Source organism: Mustela lutreola, chromosome 1 (genome assembly GCF_030435805.1).
Source record: "Mustela lutreola isolate mMusLut2 chromosome 1, mMusLut2.pri, whole genome shotgun sequence".
NCBI lineage: Eukaryota > Metazoa > Chordata > Mammalia > Carnivora > Mustelidae > Mustela > Mustela lutreola.
The window spans coordinates 15,134,321-15,155,377 of NC_081290.1; the positions used below are offsets into that span (position 1 = coordinate 15,134,321).

General features: G+C 34.6%; 1 protein-coding gene across 5 annotated transcripts in view; it reads left to right on the forward strand.

The window, feature by feature from the left end:
• EPHA5 (EPH receptor A5) overlaps positions 1 to 21,057 on the forward strand; it is a 350,197-nt gene that overhangs the window by 178,478 nt on the left and 150,662 nt on the right. For 4 of the 5 annotated variants that reach the window (XM_059160233.1, XM_059160250.1, XM_059160224.1 and 1 more), the window contains exon 5: positions 1,686 to 2,021. The exons of the other annotated variant lie outside the window; for it this stretch is intronic. In XM_059160233.1, the coding sequence (XP_059016216.1) occupies positions 1,686 to 2,021 (336 nt within the window). The remainder of the gene's footprint in view (positions 1 to 1,685; positions 2,022 to 21,057) is intronic. 5 annotated transcript variants of the gene reach the window in all.

The window sequence follows — 21,057 nt, forward strand, 5'->3', positions numbered from 1 at the left end:
CTTCCTGAGCTAGACACATTTCAATGTATTTTACCTTTTTTTCAGAAGTATACCTGTAACCTTTTGTCTTCAAATGACATTTTCTCTGTAACTTTCCACTATTAAATAAACTTAGGTTTACGGTAAAAAAAAAAAATACTTTTGGATTTGCATCTTAAGTAACTGCTTTATATTAAAGTGTGTGAGGTTGTATGTATGGAAAACTCACAGGGTTCGATCAGAGATATTGCTGAGGTAGGGATTATTTTGCCAAAAATGGCAACTCTCAGATTTTTGGGGTCAATTTAAATGGCATTTTATAAATACCATGTAGCTTTTTTTTTTTCTTTTTATTACTTTTAAATTTAGTCTTCAACAGTCATGGCTTAATAAATGTTAGTTAGAAATTAACATTAATCTCTATATTTAAAACAACGGATATTAAGAGAACTAACCTATACCCTTCCATGTAGCATAATTTACACTTATGAACCATTCAATGACACCATAGTCCATAATATTCCTTGTCAAGAAGTTTTACATATTAAATCTGAAAAAAATATAAATGTATTTTTTCCTTGGGAACATGTGACCATATAACATTAACTGATTGATGTTATAATAGATTGAAATATCTGAAAATCAACTGTAGAGACAGATATTATATGTTTCCTTTTTTAAAAGACTTTATTTTTTTAGAACCGTTTTAGGTTCACAACAAAATTTAGAGAAAGACGCAGACTTCCCATATACCCCACGCCCAGATACATAAAGCCTCCGTCCTGATTAATCCCCAACAGAGTGGGATAAAATTGTCACAACTGATATGGAATTAATTTCAGTTCTCCTTAATAAGCTAATTATTCATTTCAGAAGTAAAGTAGTATACAAATGGATATTGTTTTTTATTTATATATAAATTTGTTCTGCTGATCCTTCAAGATCTGAACACTTTCATTCATTCTCTTACAGTGTTTTTGAGAGTTATTTTTAAAATAAATTTCTGATTTCCAATTAAGTAAAATTCACAATTTGCAGAGCTATGGTGTTAAAACAATATCAAAGTAAGTGAAGTTTCATTACACATTGCAGTGTCCAGCTACTTAAATTCTAGTTTTTTCTTGACTTGTGGGGAATATTTCAAATGGTGTTAGTGATTTATCTGTGGATATGCAAGTTATTTTGAGGTAAGCTCAGGCTATTATACTTGCTGCAGAATTTGTAGTCAAGAGCCACACTGAGAAATCCTATTTTCACTTGTGCTCATTGCTTAGTAAATCCTTCATGTGTATTTCCTAGGTTTCTGGGACAGATCTCAATAAGGAAGTAATCAGTTCAATCCCTAAGGAGAATTTTTCCTTGGACTTGTCAAAGGACTTACCACTGTTTGAATATAAAAGTTTTTATCTAACATTATTTTTGCATAGTTTTACTCCATCATAAACCTTTGTTTTAACTAAACAAGTGGTTATAACAATGCCAGGATAAGTTATTTCTATAGGGTGTAAGTCTCACTATTGTCCCAACGAAACTATAACAAGATTTTTCAAAGAATATTACAAATTGATGATTCTTGCATTCTCCCTATTTAAAAGACTGATTGCAAATCAATTTTTTTTTTCCTTCAGACCAGGGATATGTGTAGTAAACAATGCATAATTTTATCATCTTAAAATATCTTTTTCTCACTTTACTTTGCAAACCAGGACCCCCCTCAGCTCCTCGGAATGCCATCTCAAATGTTAATGAAACTAGTGTCTTTCTGGAATGGATTCCTCCTGCTGACACTGGTGGAAGGAAAGATGTATCATATTATATTGCATGCAAGAAGTGCAACTCCCATGCAGGTGTGTGTGACGAGTGTGGCGGTCATGTCCGGTACCTCCCCCGGCAAATCGGCCTGAAAAACACCTCTGTCATGATGGTGGATCTGCTCGCTCACACAAACTATACCTTTGAGATTGAGGCAGTGAACGGAGTGTCCGACTTGAGCCCAGGAGCCCGGCAGTATGTGTCTGTAAATGTAACCACAAATCAAGCAGGTAAGTGTGATGTCCAGCCAAATCATGTACCTTAGGCCAAACTCTGTCAATTATCTTCATAGCTAAATGAGGGCTGAACTGCGTGAGATCTGTAAGGGAGCTTCCCGTAAATTACAGGGTTAGGACTTAAAGTTGACTATATCTCAAAATGCTGTATTTAGTTTTAAACAAGTAATGGCTAAGGCTTTCTTAGCAGACTCATCCATGGACGGGGTTGGGGGGCGGAGATATGCTTCAATTGAACTTTTTTATTAAAAAGACGTTGCTGGCTCAAGTTAATTTGTAGCAAAAATTGTTACCTCAAATTTCACACATGCAATTATGATAGATCAAATCTACGCATTTTGTTGTTTTGTTCACATTGAGTTTTTTTTATTTATTTCATTAATTTAGCAGATAACCAAAGCAGGTCTATTTGCTTGTTTATTTGTTCATTTGGCATTGCAGCTGAATTTTCTTTGCACATTGAAATAAGCTTTTCTTATTATTTCTAATATTATTATTATAAAAATGTAAAGAATGAAGTTTTATTTGATAATCTGCTTATCAAAATTAGAGTAGCTGAACTATACATGAACACACATTTATGTTCCATATGAGGGTCTTGGAATTACTAGGGAGTGATTATTAAGGAGTAGGGAACACATTTCTGCTTGAGCTAGTTACTCCCCTAGTTTCTCTCAGATATTCAATTTTAAGCAAATCAATATAGAGGACTTCTTTTCTGGTAAAATGAAAACCAAAGATAAACTATAGTTTAATTAATAATTCAACCTATCATGGGGCAGAAATCATTCAAAGCCTATGAGTAATTTATGACTTGTTTCTGTCAACAACAGGTATGTGGTGGGATGAGGTATTAAATAGAACTTCCCTCTATTCCCTGGCCACAGTTCTTAGTCCACGGGCATAAACTTGTCACCGTATTACTACCCCAGTTGGACTTTTTTCAGTGAGGACATCCTTGCCAGTGTACTTATCAGTGAAACAAGATGTGTTCAACTGAATCAAATTGGACTTAATTCATATACGTTAGTATAAGTTTGTAGGTTGTAGAATGACTGGGTTGACAAGAGAAAGCTGTTGGTAACCATGTCTTGGCCAATATAATTTGAATTATTGAATGTGTCAGGTAAATCAAGTCATTGCCTCTTGAGAATAAGAAAATGCATGCAGTTAAATTCATCATTCCTTCTGATTGATTAAACCGAGGGAAATATTCAAGAGCAGCTTGGATGATATGAAAGTAGTTGAGTAATTCACTAAGAATTATTCTAAATATTCTAGATATTCTTATCCGTGCTGCATAGATGTCCACAGCATTTTTTTTTAATTCAGTGAGAGAAAAGTTTGCACACATATATTTTTTGCACACATATATTTGCCACCTCCCTAAGTGAATCTTTTATATTTTTCTCCATTTGCTCCGTAACCTAAGATGGAATAATAAAAGTGTTAAAGAGCTGGATAGGAATAGTGAAAATTAAGTTTTCCTTCTCTCTAGACTCAGTTGCTGGCAATACTGTTTGTGTCGATATTCCGTCACAGTATCTAGTCACAAGTGTTCAGTAAATGTGTACTGCCTTCCCACATTAGAAAAATATTGGCTTTATAACATATGATTTCAGGCTTCTCATGCAACATCTTTCAACTTTACTTGGTTGTGTGTATGAGTCTTCCATTAATATACTGAAAACATTTTGAACAATCACTAAGAGTGATCTCTCCTCAGGGAGAACGATTTCTGGCTTGCATAAACTCAACTTGAAAGATATTTCTCTGATGAACTAGGTATAGGAAATGACTGTATACTTTAAAGATGATGTACTTAATAAATATTTGCTCTAGTTGTCTTTGACTTGCTAGTCTGTCCAGACTGCAAAGTGTGCTTTTTTGATGTATAAATACCTTAAATACCATGAAGGAATAATTTTCATCCAGCTGTTCAAAGCACGGCTATCATATAAAATAAACATTTGTATTCAGAGCAGACATTTTGGTTGCTGCTTTTTTCCAGTTTCTCAGGATACACTTACAGTAAAAGCCTTGCAAACCTTTTTAAAAAATCAAAACAAGAAGAGATTTTTCTTAGTATCTAACCATTCTAGACAAACCAAGCCTCAATTTACACAAAAATTGTTAACTTCAAGTAACTCTTAAGATGTCTTATATTTAATATCACTACTGCTGTACATTTATCAAGTGCTGACATTATGGAAAATGGGTTATAATAGTTACTTTTTAATATTTGAATATTTTAAAGCATTAAACTGAAGCAAATTATTTGTGCCGTATGTGTTTTTTATATAAAATTTCTTTCAGCAGATTTTAACTTTAGTTTCACACTTTTTTAAGGAGGGTTTTTGAGAAATGCATTTCTTTTGTAGTAGATTCATTTCAGATTTGTAATTTATTTTGTCATTTTCTGATTTATTTTTGTGACAACAACAAAGTGTGTTGTTGACTAAAAAAAAAAAAAAGTCCTCTTACTGAGGACTATAGCCCAGGAGATAGTATTCTAAGTTGCTCGAAGAACTGTTCCAAAGCTTGTCAGTTTACAGAGGATCATATGCAAAAAAGGAAAAGGGTATTCATCTTTGCAAACGGTTCTCCATTGTATAGTTGTGCATCCCAAGGTATAATTCTTTTGGTTGTAGAAATTAAGGTTTACTGATTTCCACTTAGGCGCATGAGAGACCCTTATGTTGTCATAATACATTCTGTTTCTATCATATTGGATTATTCAGGATTATTACTGGCCTGCAACTGCTTAACTGGTTTTCCAGTTCTTATTTTTGGTTTCTCCTTGAGGTCATTTGAGATGGTCAAAGAAGGTTGACATCAGTCATCAGTCATCTTTTGCAATTTCAATGCACAGTCTGAAATGTCCATATTCAACATTATATATGTAAAGTACCAGAAGAAAAACAAGCATTTTTTTTTTCAAGATGAGAATCCTACATTAAGCTAGGAACTGAAATTGATTAGGTAACCCTAGCTGATTGGTCTATAAAAATAAATAATGATTTTTGACTGAAGATCGTGATTAAGTGACAAATTTATGGATGTTTATACAGTATTTAAAACACTTTCCCAGTCATTATATCATTATGATGCCCACCTTATTCTTGCAAGATGTTGTCTAAGTTTATTTATCTACTTATTTATTTTAAGATTTTATTTATTTATTTGACCGAGAGAAATCACAAGTAGACGGAGAGGCAAGCAGAGGGGGCGGGGGAAGCAGGCTCCCTGCTGAGCAGAAAGCCCGATGTGGGACGTGATCCCAGGACCCTGAGATCATGACCTGAACTGAAGGCAGCAGCTTAACCCACTGAGCCAGCCAGGTGCCCCTAGATGTTGTCTAAATTTAAATCATATTTTTTTACAAGGTAATTTAATAATAAAATCAAAATATGAAGTTTTGGGGTACCTGGCTGGCTCAGTTGATGGAGTATGTGATTCTTAATATCAGGGTTGTGAGTTTGAGACCCATGTTGGGGGTAGAGATTACTTAAAAAGCAAGGCAAAACAAAAAATTCCCCAAATATAAAATTTTAAGAAAAGCTGAATACTAGAATTAGTTGGACTTTATGGTCCTTGTAAAATGCAGCAAATAGTACTGAGGTTGCCAGGAAAGCATTGTAAAATCGTGAAGGTTTTCATGGTCAAGAAAAACAAACACATCTGAGAGGGATAAAAAAAGAGAAAAAAGTAATTTACATGAAGATAAAGAAATGCTATCTGTGGAGGGGGGGAACACATAGGAAAATACAATGGAAATAAATTAATTATGTAAAGAATTTTTTTAACAAATAGGTTGCAAAGTGGATAAAATGATGAAAATGCAAACCATGAATTTTAAAATTCTTAAACTTAGAAAAGGGATGTTGAGTTCCTCCAGCTTCCTAGTGAGTTAATGTCTGTTTTATGCAATACATTCTTTCAAAATATTGAATTACCCGTTACTCATTCCTTCTAAAATCAAGTATTTAGATTACGTAATTATTATTTATGTATTTATGTAATTATTATTATTTATGTAACACTTCTGTTGTTCTTCTGTTTTATTATCTAAAATATCTATCTTCTAGTTAGGTGGATGGATGGATGAATGAATAGATAGATACGTAGACAGTTAGAGAGTGAGTGATACATCAAAACAGTGTGTGAAAACTAAATTCTGTTAAAAGTGAATATTTTTAGGTTTTATTATTCACTCATGAAATAATGTGCATTATTATATTCTCCTATGAACATATTGTTCAAGTTTCTATTTTAAAATAATTTTGCTCTAGGCATATGCTATCAAGTGCTAAAATTTAAAACTTTTAAAACTTTTAAAATATATACAAATGCATATTTTATCCCAGGAAAGAATAAGCTTATTCTAACCAAAAACAAACAAACAAACAAACAAAACCCTCAATTACTAACATTTTAATATGCAAAGGTAGAGAATTCTAATTCTGAGGTAAAACAGACCAAACTTTGTTTTGAATCAATCTTAGGCTCTTGGCTTCTGTCTTCAGAGGGTTCGTTTGATATGACATGAGCTGCAAATGTAACACATATTTTGGTGGGGATGTCCCTACCTGTCCCAGACTATCAGTGATATCACTAAGATCGTTTCTTGGCCTTTTGGCTAAGCTCAAGTACAGAAATATCACTAAGAAAAATGCCCCTATGTTTTGTTGGTTTTTATTCCTTGGTTCTTGTAAAGGTGTCTGGGGTAATTGATAATCCCATTTAATCAAATACTTTCAGTTTGATGCCATTCGTGTAGTTGACCAGCATGATGTATCTTAGGATATTGGGATGACCAGGATTCCCTGAAGACAGAATTCTGCTGTAGAGTTGGACATTTAAGAGAATGCTGAAATGAGATGGTAAAGTAGGTTGTTGCCCTTGCCAAGGTGGCAACCAATGTTTTCTGGTGGTTTCTGTGTATTGAGATGTTTAAAAAGTTTATTGTCACCTATTAGACCATTACTAAACAATGGTAAAGATGTTTGTTGATTTTCAACAGTGGAGAGACTATATTAGGTGTATTTGTAATCACCACCTGATTAAATACATATTTTGGCAAGATTAGTTTGTCTTCTACTCAAACTAAACAAGCCATTAAAACTCATAATCCCCACTCTTTATTCTTCCATATTTTTTATGGTGGCACTAATTTCTGCATTTCCCCACAGATACAATAAAGATTTGTGCTTCCTGTTTTGGTAGGATGGAAATATTTAATTTGGCCATTACTGTAGTTTTACAGATTTTACTTCATGGGCCTCAGAGAGAGAGGTTTTTTCCAAGAGCAAGGTAAATCTTCCAACTTTGTACCAGTGTGTGACCTGAAGAAAGAATCAAAGGTCGGATGGAGAAGGCATCAATGTGCCAATGGTACTATGGGCTCAGAACAGCATCTCATTCATCACTTACCGCATAATGTCCACTCAGATCAATGTTTCTTAGTGGTATTTGGAATTCACAGGGATTAATGTTAGCTCAGACACTCAGTTATCATTCAATAACTGTGAAAGATCTGGGCATTTACCCCTCCCCGTGCCCGTTTATTTGGAAATGGTCAGAAATGCCTTTCAGAGAAGCTAAAAGGCAGATGTCGAGTGTTAACATATGTTGCTATCACACAATCCTTCTTTAAAGACAATCACCTTTCTCTTCATTTAAGGGACTGTGGGGTATGTACAGATCTTCCTGGATTTATGATTATCTTCTATCATGATAAAACCATTTGAAGTTGGAAATATCTGATTCCAAAATGCATTTAATACACCCAGCCTGCCAAACATCAGAGTTTACCTTAGCCTATCTTAAATGTGCTCAGAACATCAAAATTGGTCTATAGTAGGGCAAAATCATCTGACACAAAGCCTATTTTATAATGAAGTGTTGAATAACTCGTGTCATTTATCAACTACTGTACGAAAAGCAGAAAAAAAAATCAGGGGGTTGCCTGGGTACAGAATGCTTTTAAGTGTTGTTTGTTGTTTACCCTCGTGACTTCGTGGCTGTCAGGGCTGTGGCTTGCTCCCCAGCTTCGTGAAAGAGTATCACTAGCCCAGGGAAGGATCAAAATTCTAAATTCTAAGTAAGGTTTCTACTGAATGTGTATCACATTTGCAACACTCTAAAGTGAAAAAAAAAAAGTAAGTTGGACCATCTTAAGTCAGGGACCATGTATAAGCTAACTCAGGTCTGGGAATTGGTGAGCTACCGTGACTTACCAGCTCACTAAATTTTGATTTGTATTTCTCAGACCTTCATATCATTATTGGCACAAATCATGTCATTAGTGGCACAAATCAAGTGGCACAGACCATAATTTTGGTCTTTGAGTGCCAGAGTACTAGACTTTTTGCCATCCAAATTCTGCTGCCTATTATGAAATTCATGCCCACCTCCTTCCGATGGCAAGTGCTACTGCTTGGCCTCTGCCACCCCTGTGCCCTATAGAAATCAATAAATTATTTCACTGCAGCTTCAACTCTTGTGTTAAGTATAAAGAACAGAAATTATAGAGATTTTGTTTATGATTGTGGCACTGCCATGAATTTATTTCTTGTCATTATGATAAAGAAGATGTCCCTGGGCCCTTCCTGAAGATGTGGGTAGTTTCACAGTTCTTGAAATATCAATCCACTTTAACACTCCTTTTTCAGCACGTTGTTTAATTCTCTCATCTACATTAGAACAGGAATTCACAGTTTTTGAATTTATTTTAACTTTGGACACCTTTCAATCCAGATTTTGGTAAAAAAAAAATCAAAGAAACATTTAGCACTTGTGCCAATGACCTGGAAAAGTACATTGAATCCAGAATCTGTAATTATGAATTTATACTAGCTTGAATTAAATAGTTTCCGGCTCTTATGCATGTGAGAAACTCATAAAATTCATTTTTATGTACATTTATTATACTTTGGCCAATTTAAGTCATAGAATCTTGTGATTCTTATATCTAGGAAATTTCTTGCCCCCAATATTGACTAGAATATTAGCTTTCAAGAAAATATTTGTATTCTGAGTTGAGATGGAGTGATAGTTTTGGGCAGGAAGAGAATTTCTTCCATCTATCAGTTAACAATCATAGATAAGGTGTAGGCTTGGTAATGAAGATGTGAAGAATCACTTTCTTAAGTGTGGAACAGCTGAATCTGGTAGCAAGAGAGACTCAGTAAGTTTTAGAAGTTGAGAATATGCTCAGTTATCTGACTTCTTTCCCATGTCTGCATTCCAATGCTCAGAATTTCACTTTTTCTTCCAATCAGTGGCCTCATTTTCTCATAAGTCACTGCAATAAGTTCAATCATTTTTACAATTCCAGAATTCTATGAAATAAGACTTGAACTTTCATGTGCAGCTCTGTTATCCTTTTCACTTGAGTAAGAGGACTTTTGGCAGGGAGACTCTCTGATGAACTCATATGACTTGAGCTGAAAATTTAAATTTTAAGCTTCTTATTTTATTTCTTTAAATTCTCCAGTGCACTTGGATACAGGCAGTTCTTCCCATATTTCTTCTATTTCTCATACTTTTATAGTATAAAAACAGGTGGAATTTGGTCACCCAAAATATTATGTTCCAGAAGCCCTTCTTTTGAGGGGACCTCAGGGGATGAAACATGCTGTTATTTGCCAGACATTGTTAGATCACCACCTCGAATGCAAAACAGGTCCTTGCTACACTGAAATACAACTAAGTCAAGTCCTAGGGTTTATGCGCCCATTCCCTTAGAGATTGTTGCTTGAAACATTGCTCTTGGGGGAACAATTTTTGTTTTTAAGGTCTGTTTTCTTAGTTGCAAACAAAATCTACTCTGGCTGGTTTAAACACTCTCTCTTTCTCTTTTCCCCTTCTTTCCTTTCCTCCTTCATTCTTTCCACCCTCCCTTCTTTGTTCTATCTTTCTTTCATTATATATATTTGTATTTCAGGTGTTGAGGGTTGGGTTAATAAAATAGGATCACCTCTTGGCACTTTACCGTCTTTGAACTATGCAAAGCTTTTACCTGGTTTTTATACTTTCTTATGTATCCACTTTTATCCCAAATCCATTTTCATGGATTACACAAAAGAGCAGATTCCTTTTTCATTTTAAAATCTTAATATAGTGAATTTCATTTGGTATACACAAATTTTCTTTTAGAAAAAAAAATAGAAAATAAAAAAGGAAAATAACATAAAACAGAAAAAAAAAAACAAAACCAGTAAACCAACAAAATCAGTAAACCACATTTTCAGTTCCCATTTCTCTACATGATATTCCTAATATAGATTTACTGTCTTCCAAAATGAAATGCACAGAGTAGAAAGTGTGTGTGTGTGTGTGTGTGTGTGTGTGTGTGTGTGTGAATCCATTGCACAGAGTTGTAGATTAATATTTTGGTTAAGTTTCTAGATCGTGGAGCCAGAGTTTCCAGTTTCCGTAATGTCTTTGTCACTTACTAGCTATGTGATGTGGGTAAGTTACTTAGACCTCCCAGATACCAAATAATAGCATCTATGACATAGATGGTTGTGAAGAGTAAATGAGTTAATATCTGTAAAACAAGTAGTATAATGCCTAACATGTAATAAGGCATTAATAAATGTTACATAATAATGTTTAAGAAACTTTTCACTAATATTCTAAATAGCGTCAGTCCGTGAGAGAAACTATGGGACAAACAGGTTTTAAACTTTACAAATATTATACAGACAAACTCAATGGTGAAGTAAGATACAAGGAAAAAAAAACATTCAAAAGAAAAAGCAAACATATATAACCACTAATTATACAGGTAACAAAACTAACTGCTTCAAGCTTGAGGAGTAAAGCAAAAATACTATTTTCCAATGTTGATTCTATCTTCAATGATATCTTAAAACATTGAGTTTGATATTAGCATTGAAGTTTCTCTAATTTTTATAAAAATATCCAGAGCAATAGAACAAAGAATAAAAATATCAAAGTAAGAGCAAAATGGGGAAAATACGTTGTAAATAAAAATAAATACATAAAAATAAATAAAATAAAAATCAGAATGAAAGCTCATTAGAAAACAAAATGAAACAAGAGAAACAAAAAACCCCAAAGAAAAAAAGAAAATTTTATTTGAATCAAGATATATTTGGAAAAAAAATTTGTTAACTACATAATTTTTGTGTGTGGATTGACATTAATTTTGCTCAATTATTAAAGTTTCAGAGGAAAGATACCTAAGAGACAAATGTTTTGTTTAATTAAATATCATGGATATCTCTATATTGGCCTCAAGCTGATGTTTCTATGACCAATTACTTATATTTCAGCTACCAATGAAAAGCTTCTAATTTTGCCAACTGAAGGTTCCCATTTAAATTGAAACTTGGCTTAAGTGAGGTTCAAATTCTGTGCTTATTCCTATGCCTATTTGTGTTTTGAAAACAAAGCTCAAAGATGAAACCCTGATTAGTCTGTCCATAATTCATCTCTGGTTTATTTAATAAGGCTTAAGTGGATGGGCTGCAATATTTAATATTTTCAGAAGCCATCATAGTTCTTGCTGGGTTCAGTGGCTTTAGAAATCTGCTAAAGGTTCACCTGGTTTCTACAAAGGCACTCCAGAGTCTTCTGTTGCTTCTCTGTCTCCCTTCTACCTGCTGTGGTGACACGGTAGACACGGTGATGGCGGACATGTCTCGGCATTTATTGTGTGCATGGTCACGTGAAGACCTTTATTTGTATTTTCTTCTTTGATCCTAACAATATCTTCATGACATAATATTATTATTATTCCCATTTTTAGGATGAAGAAACTGACGTTTAAAGATGTGAAGTGATTTGACCAAGGTCACAAATCTAGTAAGTGAGGGAATAGGAATCTAAACCAAGAAATTCTTACCTTAGAGCCACAACACTCCGACTCCCCAGGAAATATTGCACACGCTATTCCTCCCCTGAAGCCCAATTTCTTATATCCTCATCCGAGATAGCTCAGGCTGCAAATCTGCTTAAACTGCTGCTTCCTTGAGAAAAGCTTTCTCTGCTCTTCACTTCACACATGCGTCTCTAACATAACACAGAGCACAATGACTGCAACTAACTCTTTTAGTTACAATGACTGTAACTTCTCTCGGCTGTTTTTCTGGAATCTTCCCTTTGGGGTCACAACAGTGCCTCACACTTGTGTTTTTTGAAATAATTAATGAATGATTTTGACGGTTTCTGTATTATTCAAATTAGTGTTGTAATTTCAATTCCTGGTAGTGAAGTTTGATGTGGAATGTGTGTGTGTTTGTGTGTGTGTGTGTGTTTAAAGATTTATTTATTTATTTATTTGACAGACAGAGATCACAAGTAGGCAGGGAGGCAGGCAGAGAAGAGAGGGGGAAGCAGGCTCCCTGCTGAGCGGAGAACCCTGATTCGGGGCTTGATCCCAGGACTCTGGGATCATGACCTGAGCTGAAGGCACCAGGGGTGTTTTAAAGAATTTTGAAATTCTTCAAATAATTTTATGACAAGTTTTTGTTTGTGAATGTCTTCTATCTATTTACTTACTTTTAAGGATCCAGATGCAGAATCCCAAGAGTAATTCATAGGTTTAGGTTCTCTAGGATTCTGAAATAAGATATTATTTAAGGTCCACCACTTAGGTAGCCCGTCTACTTTATTAATCTCTCTTCTTTAAACATTTAAACATTCTAATTTTGACAAAATGATTCATTGAGTAAGACTGAACCTATTCTAGAGAAGAATTTTATATAATAATGGTGTGCTATTTAAGGCTAATACATGGTATTTTCACTCTCCGTGTTTTTAAAGATTACTTACTCTTGGACTCCACACCCTAAATTTGTGACTCAGTGTATCTATAGGAGAGCCCGAGAATCTATATATTTTCTTTCTCTCTTTCTCTCACTCTCACTCTCTCTCTCTCTCACACACACACGCATACACAGACACACACAGCTAATGATTCTGCTGCAAGGTGTGTTTGGCCCCCATTTTAAGGAAAATTATACTTGCAAGAGGTTCTGATACTTGTTTCCTATCCTTCCTCTTTAGGCAAATAATAAGAACCTCCGTAATCAGGTTTGTTTGATATTGCTTTTCCATAAATCTCTCTATAAAAATATCTGCATTCTGTTTTTATACCAGCAATGATTTTGTTAATACCATTCTTTTTCTCTAATCTGGAAACTCTATTCTGCCCATTGCTTACTGGCAAATTGGTTTTAAAGTCCACTCTTTGTGTCAATTCCAGTTGCAAACTGATACCAAATTCAGCAGATACATGGTCAATGATCCATTGCTTCTGGGGCTCAGCTCAGAATCAGAGCAGCTCAGCATTTGACCTATTCAATCATTTGTCTCATTGGCATGTATGGTACGAACTTAGTAAAGATGCATGTTGTAAAATGATACGCATTGAATATCAATTTCTTTAAAACCTTACTCTGAAGTGCTATTGCCCTTTATTACCAGTCCTTGAAAGCAGAGTTCAGAAAGACTTCCCGATGGCCTGGTATCCTGTAAATCGGCTTAGTGTCCTCTTTAGATGTGGTGTAAGAGTGAAACTGCAGATGTAAAATAACGTTTAAATTAAGAATATGCATGAATCCTCTATTACATTTTAAAAAAAAAGTTTACCTAGAATACTGAAACATTTTTACACAGCTTATTGGAATGACTTGTTCATGTTATTTTCCCAAAACTGCCTACCATGCATTCAGACACCAAGTCTGTATTTAGTACCTCCTGCATTCATTATTCTCTATTGAGCATTCTGAAGACAAAGTAGAGTTGAAGACGTGCTTCATCTATAGAGGATTTTATTTTCCCACTGAAGAATTAAGAATAAGAATTAGGTCTAATAAAATAAGACAATTAGAAAGAAATTAATGACAACTGGGTATTAATTTCATCAGCCAAAGCATCAGATTCATCTTTGAATGATAGTATGGATTGACTTTTTCACTTCCAATCATTTTTTTTTTTCTCTATTTTACCTCCTCTATCACATGTACATCTGTAGAGGCATTCATTCAAATCAACTCGGTGATGATATTTTACACGTAAATTTACTAAAAATAGATGATAAACCATTTTGTAACTGCTTTTATGTCTATTAAATGGTCGCCTTGTTTGGTAGACATTGATATAGCATAATCAATATTTACTGATAATAGTCTATTGTTAAGTGATATACTAACACAAAGTGAAGTGAGAAAAGAAATATCTTAAGGTTATTGGACTGTGGGGGGTATTTTCATTTACTTTGGTATATCTAATTTTATTAATAATTGACAGTATATTTGATACATCATTGAATTACAATCAGAGCAATTTATTTATATTGAAGTTTGACATAATACCGATACCTTCTTTATCAAAACAAGCATCTAGCTTGATGAAATTTTTTGAGAATGTGAACGTTTTTCATTAAAAAAATAAACTTTGAGTGCCTGCTTTTTTATCTTATTTTTTTTTACAAATTTTCCTCCAGTAGTAAGAAAAGAGAGGCAAGTTCATTTAATTTTCAAATGTAGAAGGCTTGAGGATATGACCTGCATTGCAAACTGATGCTTATATTATGAATAAAGCAATGATTTCCTTTAGACTTGTGGTTTGAACCAAATATAAATAAATATCGCAACTGTGTAGTTTCTCTGCTTTAGTTATATCTGCCTATTTAAAATACATGTCAGAATGACTAAAAAAAAAGACAAAAAATAAAAAATGTTGGTGGGGATGTGAAGAAAAAGGAACTTTCGTGCACTCTTCATAGGAATGTAAATTGGTAGAGCTACTGTGGAACAGTATGGAAGGTCCTCAAAACATTAAACATAGAAATACCATACGACCCAATCATTCTACCACTGGGTATTTACCCAAAGGAAATGAAAACACTAATTCAGAAAGATATATGCACCATTCTGTATACAGCCAAGGTACAGAAGCAACCTAAGTGTCCATCAGTAGATGAGTAGGGGCTCCTGGGCGGCTCCATCAGCACCATCTAGTTAAGCACCCGACCCTTGCTTTTGGGTCAGGTCATGGTCTCAGGGTCATGAGATCGAATCATGGAGGCTGCTAAGATTCTCTCTCTCTCTCCTTCTCCCTACAGAACCCCCCGACTCGGCTTTCACTCTTTCTCTATCTCTTAAAAAAAAAACAAAACGTACAAACAAGGTGTGTGTGTGTGTCTAATATTATGCAGCCATAAAACTTGAGATTTTTAACATTCGAGAGAGCATGGATGGACCTAGAGAATATTATGCTAAGTGAAAAGGTCAGTACCATATGATTTCACCCATATGTGGAATCTAAAAACAAAAGAAATAAATACGCAGACAAAAAGCAGAATCAAGTCTACAAATACACAGAACGAACTGATGGTTGACAAAGGGAAGAGAGTTGGAAAAATGAGCAAAAGGGGTGAAGAAGCGTGAGCGATGTCGCCTTCCAGTAATGGAATGAGTAAGTCATGGGAATTAAAAGTATAGTACAGGGAATAGAGTTAATAATACTATAATAACATGGTATCGTGACAGATGGTAGCCATACTTGTGGTGAGCATGACACACAGAGATGCTGAATCGCAATATTTTATACCTGAAACTAATGTAACACTGTGTGCCAATGTGAAAAGTTTGAAAAAATAATAAAGTTCAAAAATACAGAGGGTCTATTTTTTATCTAGTCTTTATCTTTCCCTAATAAAATAGGAAATGATTTGAAGGTAAAAACTCTCATTTATCCTATAAATTATTAATCTTTCAGGTTATAATTTCTGTCATCAACAGTCTACTCATATTAACAAGGCTTCCCTTGTTATTAGATATATTTAACTACCTCTATATGCTATAGATATACAAGGAAATATTTCTATTTTAGGAGGGAAAAAACCTGTCTCTAAAGAGTAAATTAGTAGTGTTTAATGTTATTATTGATAGTAGTGGGAATTGTGGTGGTAGCTTAGTGATTTATTTATTTTTGTTTTGGTCCACTTTAAACAATTTAAAAATATGTGTGAGAATAAAGGAATTCAAAGATCGAATGAGTGATTTTAATTTCCCAATGTTATGCTGATATTGATACTTTCAAAAAGAAGCTGGTCACTCAGTTGTTCATTGAATTTATGTCTCTTTTTCTAGGGACTAAGACTGGGAACATCAGTGGCTTGCCCCTTAAAACTATGAATCACACCTTATGTACTTGGTAGGGGACCTTAATATCATGTAGTCTGACTTTTTACTTTTTTAAAGTGCTCTTATTATTTCTAGCCCTACCATTTATCTCTTTTAAAGATAAAATCCAACACTGTATATCCCTGTACTGTCTTTAATCAAGGGAGAAAGAATTCACAATCTTGGTTATTACAAGGCACAAAAGAAAATAAGTGTGTTTAGAAAATTTCTCACAGTCTTTTCCACTTAATTCCACATGAGATGAGGTTCTTGGGTCAAAACTGTATGAACTTTTTATAAGGACTAACCATGACTGTTTTGTAAAACAACTATTGCTTATTTTGTTAGAAAACGGCTCAATGATACAACTAGGATCTGTTTAACAACAATTTACCCTTGATTTTCTCATTTGTTTTTGTTTTAGTAATGTGGATAGATTTTTTTTATATTGAATTTATATTGAATCAGAATTCATCATAAAATTCTTGATTAAATATTCTTTATACGTATTTTAAAGATGCTGACAATAATAATGATGATGACAGTAAAACACTTTTCTCTATATGCTGAGTTGTCCCAATTTTATAGAGACATATTAACTAAATTTCTTAACAAAATATCTCAAATATCTTTGGTGAAATTGGAAATGGCACCATCATTTAACTTTTATTCTCGAAACTAGTCCTCTTTCCCAAATAGACATGAAATTGCCCTTACCTCCCTCACCTGCATCAACACTTATATTTGGTTCTGAGGAACTAAAGAGATCTCACGTTTCATCTAATACAAAGATGGCTTTGGTTTGTTGGTTTGTTTGTTTGTTTTTTCATTTCCCTATATAAGAGCCATTTTTTTCTTACATAGTATTTCCTAAAATATAAATAACAAAAGGGATCACCCATTATCTTTTTTATCCCTTATACCAATTCATTGAAGAATTTAAATTGTATCTCTATTTTACACACGATTAATAGATTAGAAATTTAAATTCATAGTTGACTCTACAAGAGTCAAGAAGCTGCAAGTAATATAAATTCAACTAGAACGAGTTTAAACAATACAGGGGATACAGGTTAGCATTGAAAGTTACCAGTTCCTGGAATAGTTTGGTCATGGATCTGGCTCTATTTCTCTGAGATTTGTACTGCTTAACCTTCTTCTGGATCTGCCTTGACTCAGGATCGAATTCTCCCATGATAGCAAAATGGCTGTAGCAATTCCAGACCTCATATATGTATAGCACATCATAACAGAAGGAAAGAAAATTCTTCTTCTTCCATCAACTACAAGTCTGAGACTTCATTCCAGTTTGAAAGAGGGAATTGAACCCATCACTATGATGAGGGGTTAGAAATAAACCAGCTGGTTAATTCCCCCTGGACCTCCCAAGGACAACCCAAATGTAAAGTCAATCCCATCAAAACTCTGAAACTGTGCACAGTAGAGGGTAGATGGAATGCATTTGGGGATTAGAACTGTTTGTTTTACCCATATGCACTGTTCTTTAGTCTAATCCATAAAAGATTTATGAAAGGTTGTCTATTAATATTTAAAGTGTCTTCATGAAACACCCAGCTCCTGGAATACCCAGTCTTTCTTTTTTGAAAAATAAATGTCTTTTTTTTTTTTTGCAGTACATTTTATAATTTATTTTATTATCCCCATCAATTTGCATATTTTTAGTCCTCAAAGTTCTGCCCTAGAGCCTTCTGTTTTCTAACTTAAAGAAAAAAAAAAGGGTTAGGATATTCCATTTCACTAACACGCTTAGCTGTGTATGTAGCAAATGTCCCCAATTTCAGTGACTCAAAATAATCACTATTTTGTATGTTATTATTAACAATGTGGTGATTTGGCAGTTCTATATATTACTCAGTACTCATCACAAGTGTATTATTAATCTCCTTTATCTATTTCACCCATAATAAAAAACTACTTTTGCTCATTAGTCTGTATATCTGCCAGGAGTTTCATCTTCCCTCCGAGTACTTACTCATGCCTACACAGCAGCAGTTTGGAAAGGTGACTCTATTAGTTTCCTGTGGCTGTTGTAGCAAATTAACACAAAATTAGTGGCTTAACACAAATTTATTAGCATGAAGTTTTGTAAGTCGGAGTCCAGCAGAGTGTCATTGGGCTAAAATCAAAATGTCTGCAGAGCCGTGTTCCCTTTGGGGGGCTGTAGGAAAGAATTGATGTCCTTGTCTTTCCAGCTTTGAGAAGATGCCTGCTTTTTCAGCTTGTGGGCCACTCTCCAACCTCCAATCCAGCAATGGTGGCTAATCCCTTTTTGCACTCCCTTCCCCCTGACTTCCCCTCTGCCTTCATCTTCACTCTTAGGCACCCTTGTGATTACACTGAACCCACCCAGATAACCCAGGATCATACCCTTAATACTGATCAGCAGTCTAAATTCCACCTGCAATTTTAATTTCTCTTTGCTATATCATGTGACATATTCATAAGTTCTGGGGATTTGGACATGGACAACTTCTGAGGACCATAATTCTGCCTATGACAGTGACTCTTGTTGGTTTTGGCTATGCTGTCCTAGATATCTGAAGATCAGCAGACTGGCTTATTTAGGAAAGCCTTGGCTGGGATAACTGGCCTCTTCTCCATGTGGTCTTTCAACCTGTAGCTTGTCTCTTTGTTGAAGTCAGGTTAAAAAAAAAAAAAAAAAAAAAAAAAAAGGACATGAAGACAAATCAATGTCCAAATAGATCAGGTCAAAAAGATAGTCCAGTCAAAAACATTCTGCAATCACCTTAATGACTCTGGCTTATTTCCTAAGCAGGTAACCTCTTTAGTGCTTTCTGACATCCTTATCTGTTGTTCTGACTGGCTGGCATTAAACTATTCTTCTCCTGTATATCCCACAGAGTGGAAGATAAGTTCATTTATTTATTGTTAGATTTGTTATAGGTGTGGTCCCCTAGGAAACAAAGGGAAGGGTCAAGTTTCACTCCGCTTTAGTGCCACCTCCTTTTTATATTTTTAAATAAACCACTTTATTTGCCCCCTGGTGGTTATGGGACCATCATATTTGCATGTCTCATTTATGCTGTCTGTCCCCAGAGGTAAGAAAGATGTGGGAAATTCATGTGGACAACTGTGATCTCAGATACACTGGGATGGCTTGCCTAGAAGGAAAGGGAAGTGCTACAGAAAGGATGTCTCCGTCCTAAGTATCTGACTTTGATGACAGGAAACTTAAGGGAGAGAAGCAACCTGTACAAAAAGTCTCTGTTTGCAATCATTTATTATCAGGAAATGTTTGGGAGTTGCATAATCTTGGAGTTCTTGTTGATGTTTTTCCTCCCTCAAGCCACATCCAACCATCACTAAACCTTACCCATTCTAAACTCAATGAACCTACAATTCAGTTTTTTCCCACCAGTGCCAACACTATGATCCAAGCCACCATAGTTTTTAACTAAATTATGACAATCATCTCCTAATCAATCCATTTCTTTTCCCTTTTAGACCTCTATGGTTTATTTTCCACATAGCAGCCACAGGAATTTCTACAACATGTCAAAAGATATTACTTCCTTGTTCAAAACCCTCTAAGGACTCCCTGTCTCGCTCAGCGTAAAAGACATAGATCTACAGTATCTGAACTTTTATTGCTTCTTTGGATGACATCATCTACCAAAACTTTTTAACTCACTCCCTTTGCAGGTACACTTCTCTCCTTGTTAATCACTGAGCTTTCCAGACAGGTACCAGCCTCAGGACTTTTACAGTTGCTGTGACTTCTGCCTAAAACCATCTTCCCCCCAAAAGCCATACCTCTCCTTACTTTCGCATCATAAACACATTTTTATCTCAAATACCATTTCAGAATTGTTTTGTGACCACCCTATTAAAAATGTATTCATATGCTTGTAAGTACTCACACGTACACGCAGCACACATCCACAACCTCCCTCACCCTGGCCTTTCTTTTTTTAAAATTCCACATATCAATTTTTCCACCCATAGCATATATCCCTTTCTAACACTGTATTATTTATTTAATTTGTATGTATTTTTTTGGTCTCACCCTGAGAGTGTAAGTTCCCTTAGTGCAGAAAGCTCACTATAATTTCTTGCCAAGAAAGGTACATGCACATAGAAAGAACTTGATAATTATATGTTGAGAGAATGAGTGAATGAATTACTAAAACTCATGAAAGACAAATAGATACTTGTCTTAGAAAATTCAAAGATATATTGTTTTATCAAGAAAAAATCATTACCTCTTCTTAATGCTCTAATTGTTTGCTTATCTTGCTTTAAAAAATGTCATGACATAATTGGACAGCATGAGGCTCCACATAACAGACATCTCCTGGCCTCCTATTACCTCCGCTTTTTGATCAATTAGCTCCTTCTCCATATTTTTTCCCATCTAAGATGACTTCATTCAGGAAGCTGTCTTTGAATCATCAAATCTGAGATGAGGCCGTTCTTCTGTGTTTTGGCACTTTGTTCATGTGCATCAAGTGTGTTGTAATCTTTCTTATCTCTCTCTCCCACTATGCTCTATGCTCCTTGGGGGCAGAGATTAGGCATCCTTTAATCATAACTGATTCCTCACTGACTAGAAGGTTCTAATACATAGTAGGTGTTCATAAATAGTTTAAATGATTAAATAAGTGAATGCAATTCATGGAAATGTCATTAATTTTCAATATCAGCAATTTTTTTAAAAAGTCATTTTATTCATAGAAAGTAGATCTCTAAATTCTTTCTGACTTTTCAGGTACCCAAAAGCAACTTTGGTTTTCAGATGGAATCACCCTAATTTTGCCAACATATGGTCATAATTTTTTCATTTTAAATAATCTTGCCTGATTTCCTCTTAAAATACTGAGAGT